This window comes from Buteo buteo, chromosome 3, assembly GCF_964188355.1.
Source record: "Buteo buteo chromosome 3, bButBut1.hap1.1, whole genome shotgun sequence".
Classification (NCBI taxonomy): domain Eukaryota; kingdom Metazoa; phylum Chordata; class Aves; order Accipitriformes; family Accipitridae; genus Buteo; species Buteo buteo.
The window spans coordinates 21,321,642-21,334,746 of record NC_134173.1 but is presented as its reverse complement, the minus strand read 5'-3'; the positions used below and the strand labels follow the sequence as shown (position 1 = coordinate 21,334,746).

The 13,105-nt window shown below is 45.1% G+C and overlaps 1 protein-coding gene across 1 annotated transcript in view; it reads right to left on the bottom strand.

Moving 5' to 3' along the window:
- The window catches only part of LAMA1 (laminin subunit alpha 1), a 112,716-nt gene extending 105,529 nt beyond the window's left edge, over positions 1–7,187 (bottom strand). The window contains exon 1 of the mRNA XM_075023034.1: positions 7,092–7,187. Coding sequence (XP_074879135.1) covers positions 7,092–7,185 — 94 coding nt within the window. The 5' untranslated portion in view covers positions 7,186–7,187. The remainder of the gene's footprint in view (positions 1–7,091) is intronic.
- Between the last annotated feature and the right edge of the window lie 5,918 nt (positions 7,188–13,105).

The window sequence follows — 13,105 nt, the reverse complement described above, 5'->3', positions numbered from 1 at the left end:
AATGATTGAGAAATCATTAAAGTCCCTAAATAGCAGAAGTAACTAAAAAAGAATGAACACAGATATACCTAACCTTGTTTTGCTCTGACCCACAAGCAAATGAAGCACTCACCTCAAACCTCAAAGCCAGAGAGCTGCTGTACCCATATCCTAGTGCCCAGAGGCACTGTACACAGCCTCTGAGATATCACTTAAGTACCTAAAAACATATATAAATGGGAAGTTTGATTGATCTGCATCTACAGTTTATGCCAACTAACAAATCACAATTCCTGCAAGCCAAGCTAACCAATTTCATCTTGCAAAACTTCAACACGCTATTCCTCTGTTTGGTCAGGAAGGGTTGCCTGGAGGACAAAAAAAAATAGTCATAGGAGAAAGCAGCAAACCTCACCTAAAGATCCTGTGTGAGACTGCTGTAAATACCAACAACTGATCAACACACACTGATAGTCCTGGATTTCCAGAGATGCATTTTCTAAGCCCTCAGGGAATGGAGAAAATATTTATGACAGACAAATATTTTTTTATCTTAATCTTCAGTCTACTTCGAATGCTTTCATGGGATTTTGCTGTCACCTTTGTACTCTGAGAAAATAAGAAATAGCCTGTGGCTTGTTGGTACTGGCTTTCTTTTAAAATAAGTGAGGGAAAAACACAAAGCAGATTTTAAATTTAGGACTTTCTAATCAAGGTCAAGCGCAACGTTTTCCCCACAGAATGTCCAAGGTGTTTTTTGCAGACCATGAGAAAAACTGAAATTTCTCATGGTTCTTTCTTCCTCTCTCCCATCCTCAAGTCAGACCTCAATCAGCAAAATTTGCACCTAGTTGAGAACCATTACCTTTTACATTACTCTTTTACACTACAAATTCCTTTTAATATGACCAAGCCCCATTTCTATTTAATAAAGGTTTCAAAATATATTTGTGCTGCTTATTATGAATTTAGGGAACCTTATCATTTTAACGCAACAGTACCCACAAAGTCAGCATTCCTGGGGACATGCAATGTGGCCTATGTTTGAGATGACTTCATAGACAGGTCATCTAAAATTGACTTTTTTAGAGTACTATATAGAACAAAATCCATTACACTAAGGCCACAACAGCCAAACTGCGTCAGAGAAAAAAAAAGCCCAGAACTCCAGAATTACATCTGCTCTTCTACAGTTTTGCTGGGGTGTGCCAAGTCCTGCAGCCCAACAAAGAGGCAGCTGCCGCAGCTCCATGTTCCCAGGTCCAGTCAGTAGTAAAGCTGAGCATACATTCCCAACAGGCACATACATAGCCACACACACAATGCAACACATATATGCATATATATGCAGCCAGCCACATAGATCAACAAAGACAGAAACACACAAATGCAACAACCACCAATAGTCTCATCCTGTTCCCTGCTCCAGCTGATCAGGGAGAAAGACCTTAAGTAGAAACTACATATTCATATACAGATACATACACAATGTGGATTCCTGCAGTAGCTGGTCTTTGACACTTGGTCTATCCAGTAACTGCCACCACCCCCTTCCCCCGGGGCCCCAGGTCTCCCCCGTTGCTGGCACCTGGGCACGTGAGCCCCTGAGGCCCAAAGCCCCACTCCAGCCACTGGTCCACAGACTGCATTGCACACACACCACCACCCCCCATCACACCCAACACACACCCACTATGGATCCCTCCAGTTACTGGCCAAGATGCTCAGCTTACCTCCTAGCTGGCCTTGGATCTTCTCGTCACCAGCTGCCTGACACAGACACACATGCATGCAGACAGGTCTCTTGGCTGGCCCCTAGACCCCACAGTCTACCCAGTAGTTGCCTTGGATCTCCTGCTCCCTTCATTAGCCAACTTGCAGACCCTCTGGTGTCTCCAGTATCCATCCCAAAATTACAGCTGATTTGATACCTGGCTCCCAAACCTCCCATCCCACTGGCTGGCTGGTCTGGCTTGACGTTTGCTGGCGATCACACTGACACACACAATACACACACACTCTGGTCTCTCCAGCCATGGGCACCTGAGACATGCAGGCCCCTGTGACTCACGGTCCCCTCTCCATTGACTGGCACTTTTATCTCCATGCACACAGCACAGACTCCCTCACCCAGGAGAACAGGTAGAAACAGCTTAACAGAAAGTCAGGACATGAGGTACATCATTACAGGATGAGCATACTGGCCTACAACCTGCTTACAGCCAACTGGCCTCCTTTAACATCTTACCCCTCTCAGCCCTGCCCCCCCATACTTGTTCATTCCTGAACCACCTTGACCACCCCCCCATCTTTGGCCCTTCCTCTGCTCATCACAAAATAAGTCTTGTGCAATCCCAGAATGTTCTTCTCCTGCATCCCATAACGAGTCCCATACCCCTGTAGACAGCCACCACCAACCCCACACACACAACCCACACACAGCCACCCACCCACTCCCTCCCCCCCCCCCCCATAAGCTCTGGAGATCTGCTCCCATAACTCAGTGATGGCTGTCACGGGACAGCCCTGGCAGGGGCTCCTTTCTCTGGGCTTGTTATTGGGGTTGCCCCATCTTGTTCCTCTGTGCTTCTTTGTGTGTGGACATGAGACTTATCACATAATCTAACAAGTTAAATAGGGCGTGGACAGTTAATAAGTATCTTGTGGCCCTGCTACCTAACCTGCATGAAGACACAAGGGGTGTATAGGTACACTGTAACTGAGGTTTCCAACCCAGGGAAAAAAGGAGAACTTAAGCCAAGTATACCATTCTGCCCAATTTTGCCAAAAATTAAAGTTTTCAGCTTACCACAACGTTAAGTGATTATGCCTCAGACTCCTATCATTTTCTTAGCTCATCAGTCTCCTGCCTCACACTGCAAGTTGCAAACAGCACCACCTCTAAGTTTTCCACAAGTCTCAAGGGACTTTAGGTTTCTTTTAGTGTTCTCTTATCAGGAAACAATAGTCATACCAGTGGAAGCACAGCAAAAATGTTAAAGGAAAATATTTAAAAATAAAGACAAACTTTGCAGGGGATAGAAACCTTCCCATTTCCCATATCACTTAACTCTGTTGCAGATTACATGAAAAATCTGGTATTTAAGACTGATGGAAATGAGCTCTGTTCAAGCCATTAGCATCACCAACCTATGATGTAATATGGCAAATTACCTATGACATTTTTTTTCATCTCCAACAGAAAGCATTTGGGAATGCAATATCCGGCTCATCTTGAAAGTATAAGACTTTCTTCAAAGTTTTATGGTCATTCAAGTACATTCTGGAAGTCTGGCTCTCAGTTTCAAAAGTGTCACATGAAACTATACCAATGCACAAAACACCTTTGAATGCATGAGGCTGTAGCAAGGCAACTAAGAGTTAACATCTACCCATCTAGGCTGTAGACTAAAGGCCAGATCTAAAAAAAAAAAACCAAAGGGACTGAAGTATCTTCCTGCCAAATGCTGTCACACCTACAATTAAAGCATGTCACCTCTGAGGTAGAACTCACCATCCTGAATTAGACACCAAAAGGTTCTTATCCATTAAGTGGGATGCAGTCATCCCACTGAGTGGTGCCAGGCTTGACTGCTCCAGTTAAAAAAAACAAAACAGCAGACAGAAGTACAATAAAAAAAAGTTTTTCTCCTGAATTTGGATGCCCGATTGCTGCTTGCAACAAGTAAATAAAAAGAGAAGGGCTTGCGATTTGATTCTTCTTCCATCTTTGAATGCCCTAATGATCCAACTACAGCATCGGCTTTTTTTGTTGCCCATTCTCCTTCCGCACCCATTAAACTGAATTCTTGGCTGCACAGTAGCTCAGTTTCAAACAGAGGTTTGGAGAGATTTCATACACGCCTCCCCCTCCCCTGCATTACCTGTCACAGCAACTTGGCAATACGGCACTCTATTCAGAAATTGGAGATGCGGGTTCAAACCCTCTCAAACTAAGGAGATTAACATAAATCTCTCACTTCCTGGGCAAGCACTCTAACAATCTGATTTATAAGCAAACCATATCATTTACATTTCAGCAAAAAGTGTGGTTGCTGACCATAATAAGTTGTGTATTAGTCACAGCCTAAGCATACTTACTAAACCAGATTCTTGAGGCAAGGTAGGTTTGAAACCCAAATGATGATAAGCATGAGAAATACCTGTGTTCAGCTCTGCCCAGATGAAGCACCCCAGGCACCTTCCTGGGGCCATTCAATCCCCTGAGCATCAGCACTTGAAAACACATTTAGTTTACAACTACAGCCTTGCAAGTTACCATTACTGCACATTTACAATAGCAGGATTATTTTTTAATTATAGAAAAATCACCTGACATTGGCAGAATCAAATTTATGAAATATAGGCAATACTGTGCAAAACCATTAACTGATTTCCCTTTCTACTTTGTAGACCTGTATCTCTGTTACCTCCAGTATTATTTAAGAATGCATTCCAGCAGAGCAAAGCTGCTACACAAGCCTCCAAAATGGCTATTTGCTTCTCAGGTTGTAAAACAACTCTCATGTGGATCCAGACACTAGTGATATGTGCTTCATGAAGAGTTACTCCATTATTGGACACAAAAGACTCAACTGAAAATACAAACCCCACTTTATAACATGATGGGGACACTTTAACAAAACACCTGCAATTAAAATACCAATTAGATTTATAGGTATGTAGTTATTAATCTTTAGGCTGAAAGAACCAATCATTAACCTTCAAAGTTGTTCAGCACAATGACTTTACTACTCCGTGTTGCTTTTTCTTATATTGGACTTCAGCACTTTCTGACAGACCCTTGCAACCATCATATGCTACAGTTTCCTCATCTGCTGACAGGACAAAAGCAGAAAACCAAGAAATGCCGAGAATTCTACTAAGGTACTCTCCATGGGCATGCCAAGATACTTTTCCCCCAAACTTCTCCAATGCTCTTGCAATGGCTCCAAGAAATCTTTCTAGCCTTGCCACAAACTGTATTTTTACACCATCATGATGCTTACAAGTTTGAGCTTGTTTACTTTCTGCAAAAGCAACATGGCTATTCTAATCTCCATTGCATTCTTCACATTGTTTTAGGATCAGTTATCTTGAATTCCGGTTTTTGCAAGGCAGTTATCCACCAGGGGGGTTTGATACTCACTGCTTCCTTGGATGATGTGTGCTCTCATGCTGAGAAACAAAAATTCTATCAACTTAATCTAATAGGAAGAATGGTCTCCTGACCTGATCTTTCAACTAGAAAAATATAATTTTGAATTTAAATAGCCCCAGAATGTGGTGGCTTAGGAGCAATCAAATACACTGGTATCTTCGATCACTGATACAAAAATATGTGTTTTACCAAGATGCCTCTAACAACATGAGCTGCTATATAAAAGCTGAAATATCAGCACTAAACTATTTGTAAAAGCTGCAGCAGATTACTGCACTGTGACCACTGCAATTTTCTATTAAAAAAGAGTATGGACTCTTGCAACCTGTACTTGACCAGCTTTATGAAAATTCCTACCTTTTTAAACTCTGTGCTAACATACACATTCAAATAGGAGTTATTAGCGAATTAAAGTTATTTGGTGTGCATAAGACAGTACCTTACAAAAAACATTGTGAAAAGTAAATTTTGCATCATTTTGTCTGGCTTTTCATTTGTTTCTAAGACTGTATCTTCATAACCAAGGTGAAGCATATTTATTTACAAACATACGGACTCAGAAGTTTACTTGGGCTTGATTTTGTCCTGACCTAGAGGATGAAGTTTTGTATACATGATGATGTTAATAAACACACTTGCTTTTACTACAGCATGTAAAACATCCAGATGCTCATCTCCCACACTATATCCATCTTGAACACCACACTTCACCGTAAAGAAAACTAAGTCGTGCATCTGCACAACATATGCCTTCCAACCATTTTCCATACTCATTTTTTGTTTCTTAATAGATACCTAATGTGGCTGGGGACTAATGTCCAGGGAGTAGGGATCAGTAGAAATGCTGCTGTTGATGCCACCAGGAGCTGAATCAAGCCAAAGGTGAGCGCATCTGGGGTCTACCAGTGCTTTCCCTCATAACCCAGCATGCCACAGAGTCAACTGCTGTTGACCCAGTAACAGAGAGTGCCCTGCTGTCGCTCACAAACTTCAGGCTCACTAGGAAAGCACAAGTTACTGCACTTTGAACAAAGAGGATGCGTGTGATGAAGTTACTCGCAAAGCAAGAACTCGCTGCAGGGCGTTCCGGCATCCCTGCTGCAATGCACCGGCCAGCCCCACGTGCAAAAAGAGAGAAGAAAACTTTCGTACATTATCTCTACGGCACCCTCACGCTACCTCTGCCTCGCTCCCGGGAAGCGGTGTTGCTTCCCTCTCGCCCCGTCTAACAGAGCTTCATCCGGTTCACGTTAGGGACAGCGTGAGGCATCCCTCGGGTCCGCCTGCTCCCCTCCCTCCCACGGAGCGGGACCCCCAGGGCTGCGGCCCCTGCCCGGCTCCGGCCCCGTCTCCCGCCGGGGCAGGGGCTGCACTGGGGGCTCCGCCGTGACGGCCCGGGCCGCCCGCCAGCCCTCCCCCCCCCCGCCCCAGGGAGCGGGGCAGCGGCCGTGCCGCCGGGGCCGCCCCCTCCCCCGGGTTTCTGCCGCTCCGCAGCGTCTCTCGGCTCCCACAAAGGGAGTGGGCGGCCCCGGAGGCGGCCGGGCGGAGTGGCCCCCGCCGCCGAGGGAGAAGAAAGGGCTCCAGGAAAGGGGGGGAGGGCGGCTGCAAAGCGCGAAGATGGGGGGAGAGGAGAGATAGAGGAGGGGGGGCGCGGGGAAGAGCGTGGCAGCGAGGCGGACAGCACTGCCGGACCGCGGCGCGCCCGCCCCCCCCCCGCTTCCGCGGGTTCTCCTTGCAGCCCAGCACGGCCCCCCGCACCGGCTCTGCCCGGCGGGGCCTGGGGGCACGCCGCCAAGGCTCCCCGAGCGCCGCGGGAGCCAAAGCCTGCCCCGGGACGCCGCCGGCTCCTGCAAACAAACTCTGCAGGCGTTGCCCTGCCCGGTATGGCCCTGCCCCGCACGCAGCGCGCACCCCCGCGCCCCGAGAGCCGCGCACCCCCCGCCGCGCTCACCTCGGGGCTGGCCCTGCCCCGCTACCCAGAGCGGCGAAGCCGCCGCCGCCAACAGCAGCACCAGCAGCAGCCGCCGCTGCCCGCCGCTGCCCATCGCTGCCGCCGCCGGGAGGGACGCTAACCCGCCCCGCCGTGCGCGCCCGCCTTATATGCTCCCCCGCCGTCCCCGGCCCGCCCCGCCCCGCGCCCGCGCCCGCACCGCCGGGGTCTCGCGCACACACACCCACACCCACCCGTGACACCCACCGCTTCACGCGCACGCGCTCACCCTGACAGGCGCCGGGACCCCGCGCCCCGCGGGTCCGTCCCCGCGAAACCGCCGCCGAAGCACTTGCAGCCGCGGGCGCGCGGTGCGGGTGATGCGCGCGGGGTGCCGCGAGCCCGGCCCCGGTGCCTAAAAAGTTCTGGAAAGCTGCAATAACTCAACTGGGACTTTTTGCAAGGGGGGGGGGGGGGGGAAGGGAAAGGTGAGTATGCGAAATAACAAGGTAGAAGTGCCGGGGGGGGAGGGGGGAGAAAGCCTTGCTAAGCTAATTCAACATGCAGCTTTCCTATCCGGCAGGTATTTTCATGTGTTTAAAAAAATAATTCAGCTGCTGAGGCTTTTCTTGTAAATCTGTCATCCCCAACTTTGAAACTTCATGCCCTTGCTGGTATTTTTCGGGCCTCTGCTCCACGTGAACACAGCAAATCAGCCATTTTTGTAAATGAAACGAGTTCCCTCCTCAGTTGGCAAACTAAGAGTTTGACTACTTTCGTCCCGTAGGAAGTCTTTGCAACTTTTTTATGATCAGCTGTGTCTTGAAACTAGCATAAAATGCAACAAACTGGTTGTAGAAATTCCTCAAGACAGAGACTTTTTGTTAGTACTTCAGGAAAGTTCATTCACATTAGGCTTTCCTATTTAATGTTTGTCAGGTCGCAGAGCTACAGTACTCCTTAATGAATATTTCAAGTAAGTCGCAGCAAGGAAAGACATTTACCTGGGAAAAGAACCATATGCCCAAAATAAGTTGGTTGAGGTGTGGGAATTTCAGTCAAAAGATGCTGTCTCTCAAATGCGAATCCCCACTGACAACACACGCTGCTTATTTTTTAGGAGAACATTGTGCTGCTCTGTATGGTATTGCATTTAAAACCATATTTCAAAGTACAATAATGTGTATGAGTGGCATAAGCGGAGCTAGACTGCAAGTGCGTTCTTCAAATGGGGGGCAGCTGCTCATGGAGTTCAGACTTCAGCATGGTTGGCTGGTTGTTTTTATTCATAAGGGTAAAGAAATTCAGGAAAAGAATAGTAATTTAAATATTTTATATAAAATAAAGCTATTTCTTATCATATAACTCAGAGTTATGAGTTATACTTGAGAAGGCATAGCAATGTTTATATTCAAAACATAAACAGGAAAAATCTGTGGGTCAAGGAGATAAAAAATGAAAATTTCTGCCATAAAACCTTATCAAAGGCCTTAAAGCCTGCAAATAAATAACACTCCACATCTGTCCCTTCCAACAGATCCATCCTTTGCTCACGCCAGGAACTTCTTAAATTTCAGGACAGGCGAGGAGGAGGAAAGCAAAACATCTGTGGAGAGAAAAGTCAACAAATTTCAAGAGCCAAAGTGTCATTTGTTCTAAAACCATAGAGGTCGGGTTAAGGAATCCTCTGTGCAGCATCGCAAGTACCAGTTGGGAGCCAAGTACAAAGGAAAGGGAAAGAGGGAGCATCTGTGCAACATAAAATCCTGCCAGTTTACAGCTTTATAATCAGTTTAACCATTTCTTCAAATTACAGCAAGCTGAAGAGTACTCTCTTACATCCAGGCAATGATATGTGCCAATTTCTTATTACATGCGTTTATCCTCATCAGAATATTCCACAAGAACTAAAGAATGTATATTGAGATCCAGCTCTGGAATTTATCATCTGACTCAATTATTATAGTTTAACTGAACATCTTTATACGACTTGTAACTGAAATATATACATTGAATTAGTCTGCAGGACTACATCACCGTTGTTCAGTGTCCATTATAATCATTCCCTAGGAAAATTGACTCTTCTCAAATTTCATTTGAGTAAGTACCTTCTTGGAGAAGAGGATTACTGTGTTTTCTATCATTCCTTTTTCCACAGGTCATTGCTGGTATTACAAAGGACCAGGAAATCAGAATGATCCCCAGTTCAAGACATGGCACTATGAATATAATTCTTTCCTAACCTTGGTTTCTAATGAGCTCTGAATGATTATGACGTTAGATGAGAATCTCAGCTTCTTAAGCAAGTGTAACTCTGCTGCACGTTTACACCAAGCAAGTGCATCAAGTATTACAAGTTGAAGATTAGAAATTTCTTAGTCTTTGACAAACTAATCTGATGAGAAAATGGAATGCTGAGGTACAGGTAAGATCTTGAATGAGTCAAGAAACGTGTGAGAATGAAAGCATTTTAGGGCACTGCACTTTTGTGCATGTTTATGCAGTCCCTGAAAACCATCTGCATAAACTGAAACTCTGAGCGCTACTATATCTATGTTTAACATAGTAGCACTGCAAATTAAAATAGCACAGGACACTTTTATATTGTAAAACAATTAATTTGCTACTGCTCCAACTTCACTTGAAAGAAAGACAGAGATGGCACAAACTTTAGAAAGGGTAATTTCTGAATGCCTCACACTTACTTGTTTTGCTAATTAAAATTTACTACAAAATAAAACAAAAAAAGAGTTTGCTAAGTAAGACAAGAAAAAAGTTATCTGTAAGTACCCAGAAAATACTCAGAGATGTGGTTATAGGAAACTTCTTAAAAACTTGTTTTCTCTCTCACCAATTTTCATGAATTAAAATTGCCTTAAGGACTACTGTTTCAGTTGCAAAGGAATGAAAAATCCTAATATTTAGGATGATGTAGCACAAAGTGAATATGTTAATCTATCCATCTGTGGATAACAACCTATGGATGAAAACATTGCCTTTGGCAAAAACAGAGGTTTGGGAGAATTCAAACTGGAGAAAGCCCAAATACACAGAGTCTGAATGGAGCCGCTCTGCAATCCTGCACCTAAGTAAACTCCAAGTGAACACCAAATATGTTTTTTCAGCTTTTGTCTGTGTTGCTGTGCTTAAGGCAGAGCTATTGTGTTAATGGCAGGTTCCCTTCAGGCCCCTCAGGAGCATGGTCACCTCCTGACCCTGGAGGGCAGCGGGGGCACTCATAGCTCTCAGCTGTGCTGTGCTTTTCCTCATCCATAGCATTTAATAACTTGCGTGTCTCACCATCCTACCTCACCACCCGTCCCGCTCTCAATGATCCTTTCTGCTCACCACCTATCAAGGCATTTCTATACCATGAACAACATTGAAGCAGTATCTGCTGGAATTGGGGTAGGGAATTTGGAATAGTTTCCAGAAGGAGGTACACTGATATAACCAGTCGATAATTCCACCCAGAACTACATTTAATGGCTAAATAAGGTTTTTGTCAATAGCTGTACTGCACAACAAATGGTCTCTAATTTCGGGCTGGTTATTGTTGAGCTTTTTTGCACACGCTTGTTATCCATTCTGCCTCTCTGCCTTGTTATAAGCACCACGCAAGTGTTCTAAAAAAGCATTCTGGAAATAATAATCACTCATAATCAGAGGAAAAAAACCAATGCAGTAAACTGCCTGTCTGCCTCTAATATGCATTCAGCCACTACTAAAAGCTGGTTTAGATAACTCTTCAGTTGTTCCCCAGAACCCTTCAAGTGTTTTTCTCCCTCCCTCGGGGAAGTACATCCAGAGGTTAATAAATCTGACCTGCGACAGACCAAAGAGAGGAATAAATTCAAAGCGAAAGGCCCTTCACAGCACAGCCTGCCCACAACTTCCTCTCAACAGAGACACCACCTCTGCAGCTTGATGGTCTGAAAGTGCAACCCAAGGACAGAAGTTCAGGCCAGGGCATCTCCCAGGTTCCTCCTGCTGTTCCTTGGCTAGTAGCCTGACACTCTGTTTTGGCAGCACAAATCTTTGCCCTTTCTTGTAACTTGAAATATATGTTACGATAATTTGGCTCTGAGATGACAAAGGCTTCCATGAGGATTAAAGAAAGAAAATCTGCTGTTTCAGAGAAACCTGGGAAACAGCTGCTCCAGGAGGCCACACAGAGCTGTCAGAGGCCAGTGGAAAAGGCATGGGTGGATTGAATGCCTCCCGGCCGGCCAGAAAAGGCACCATGTGAGCAAGGTCCTTCAAGGGCTTGCCTGCTTCATGGTATGAGCTTCACTGACCTCAGGAGTTGCCCAGATTTAAGTGCTCACCAGAGAGGAGGGCTGGCTTCGGAGAGAAGCAGATGCAAACAGTCCAGATGCAAAAAAGAGGGAGCAGAAAAAAGAAAACCGGAAACTGTGTAAATTCCTACTCTGCTCCCAGAACAGTAAGTCCCATAATGCAGAGGGTTTTAATGCTCAGGCTATCACCTATGCCTGGTGCACGCCCCTACCTTCATGCACCTCCACGTCCCTCACACTGACAGCACCTAGGTTTAGTTGTACCCTTCCCTCCAGGCTTTCAAGGGACTGTGAACACCCAGTCACCACCTTCTATTACCAGCCATAATCTAGCCCCAGTGCTAAAGGCAGCAGGTCCAGCCGCCTCCTGCCAGGCTGCTGGGAACAAGGCACTGGGCAGCTGCAGCAAAGAGGCTGAAAACCCTGCCAAGGAGGAGATGTGCACAGGAGTTAGGAGAGCACAGAAGCATCATCACTGGCTGTTCTTGCATGGGGAATGTGCAGGGTCCTTCCCCGATCTCAGTAAGAAAGGCACAACATCAAATAGTGTAATAAAAGTGCTTTAATAATAAGATACTAAGAAGAAGAGGAATATAGATAGTGAGTAATTCTTAGGTCTCTTCGTCCTGGGAACCCTGCTTTGAAAATGCAGCATTGGATAGGCCCCCATGCAAACAGCATAGTGGCCCCAGACCCCCTGTTTTGAAATTAAATATGGAACTATCTCATTATATTGTGGTAAATATATCACATGCCTGGACTGTGCCTAGGCACCTGACTGTGAAGACACTTATTGTAACTCTTGCCTTTTCATAGCTACCAAAGCAGGAGATGCAGGTAGCAAGACATACTTGGCAGCAGGAAGACATGCCTGCAAAGGGTGGCATGGTTTGGAAATAGGTTAATAGAGCTGCACTGGTTCCACATTGCAAAATAAGTGGTGATGTTTTTCTGTTGAGTGGTTTCTGCTGTTTTCCTATGAGAATTGACTCATTGGCATCAATGGTGTTGAAGGCAAGACTCAGCGTGTTTTCTGTGAACAGCTCACAGGCTGGAAATTGCAATTATTGTCCAACAGGAATGATTGGATGGTGTATGGTATTATGGTGAATATATTCCTCCCCAAAAATCGCAATGAACTCACATAAGTTTTCTTTTGTTGAAAAAATGGAACCCATAAGCAATGGGGAATACAATACCATCACTGCTGGTAATCAGCAACAACCCTTCCATAATGCTGTTCCCAGTCTGGGCATGGGAGTCTTCCTTACATTTTGATTAAACTGTTTGCAAGAGCTTGAAGGTTCCAGCAACCCATGCAGGCAAAAGAACAGCCACAATTAAGTTCATGACAGACATCTATAACATGAAGAACAAGTGTTAACAGCAGGAAAGATCTTACTGATTATGTCCAAACTGATCTTGGACCTGTGGGAAGGATTTGTGAGACTTGAAGGATCCAAAACCATCGCTTCCAAATTTGTATTAGGAAGAGGAGAGAATATAACTTGGCCCTCACAGAGATGTGCAACCTGAATGGCATTTAATTTGTGCTCCTAACATCTCAGATAGTTCTGAATGGATAGAGAATTTATAAAATAATTTAGCTCATACTTTTAAACCACAATTGATTTGTGAGAGTAGATTAAAGTTTGTGACTAATTTTTGCTTCCTTATTATTTTGCAAAAAATGTTAAATAGGAGTTAATCAGTTAATCATACCCTCTGATCTTTTCT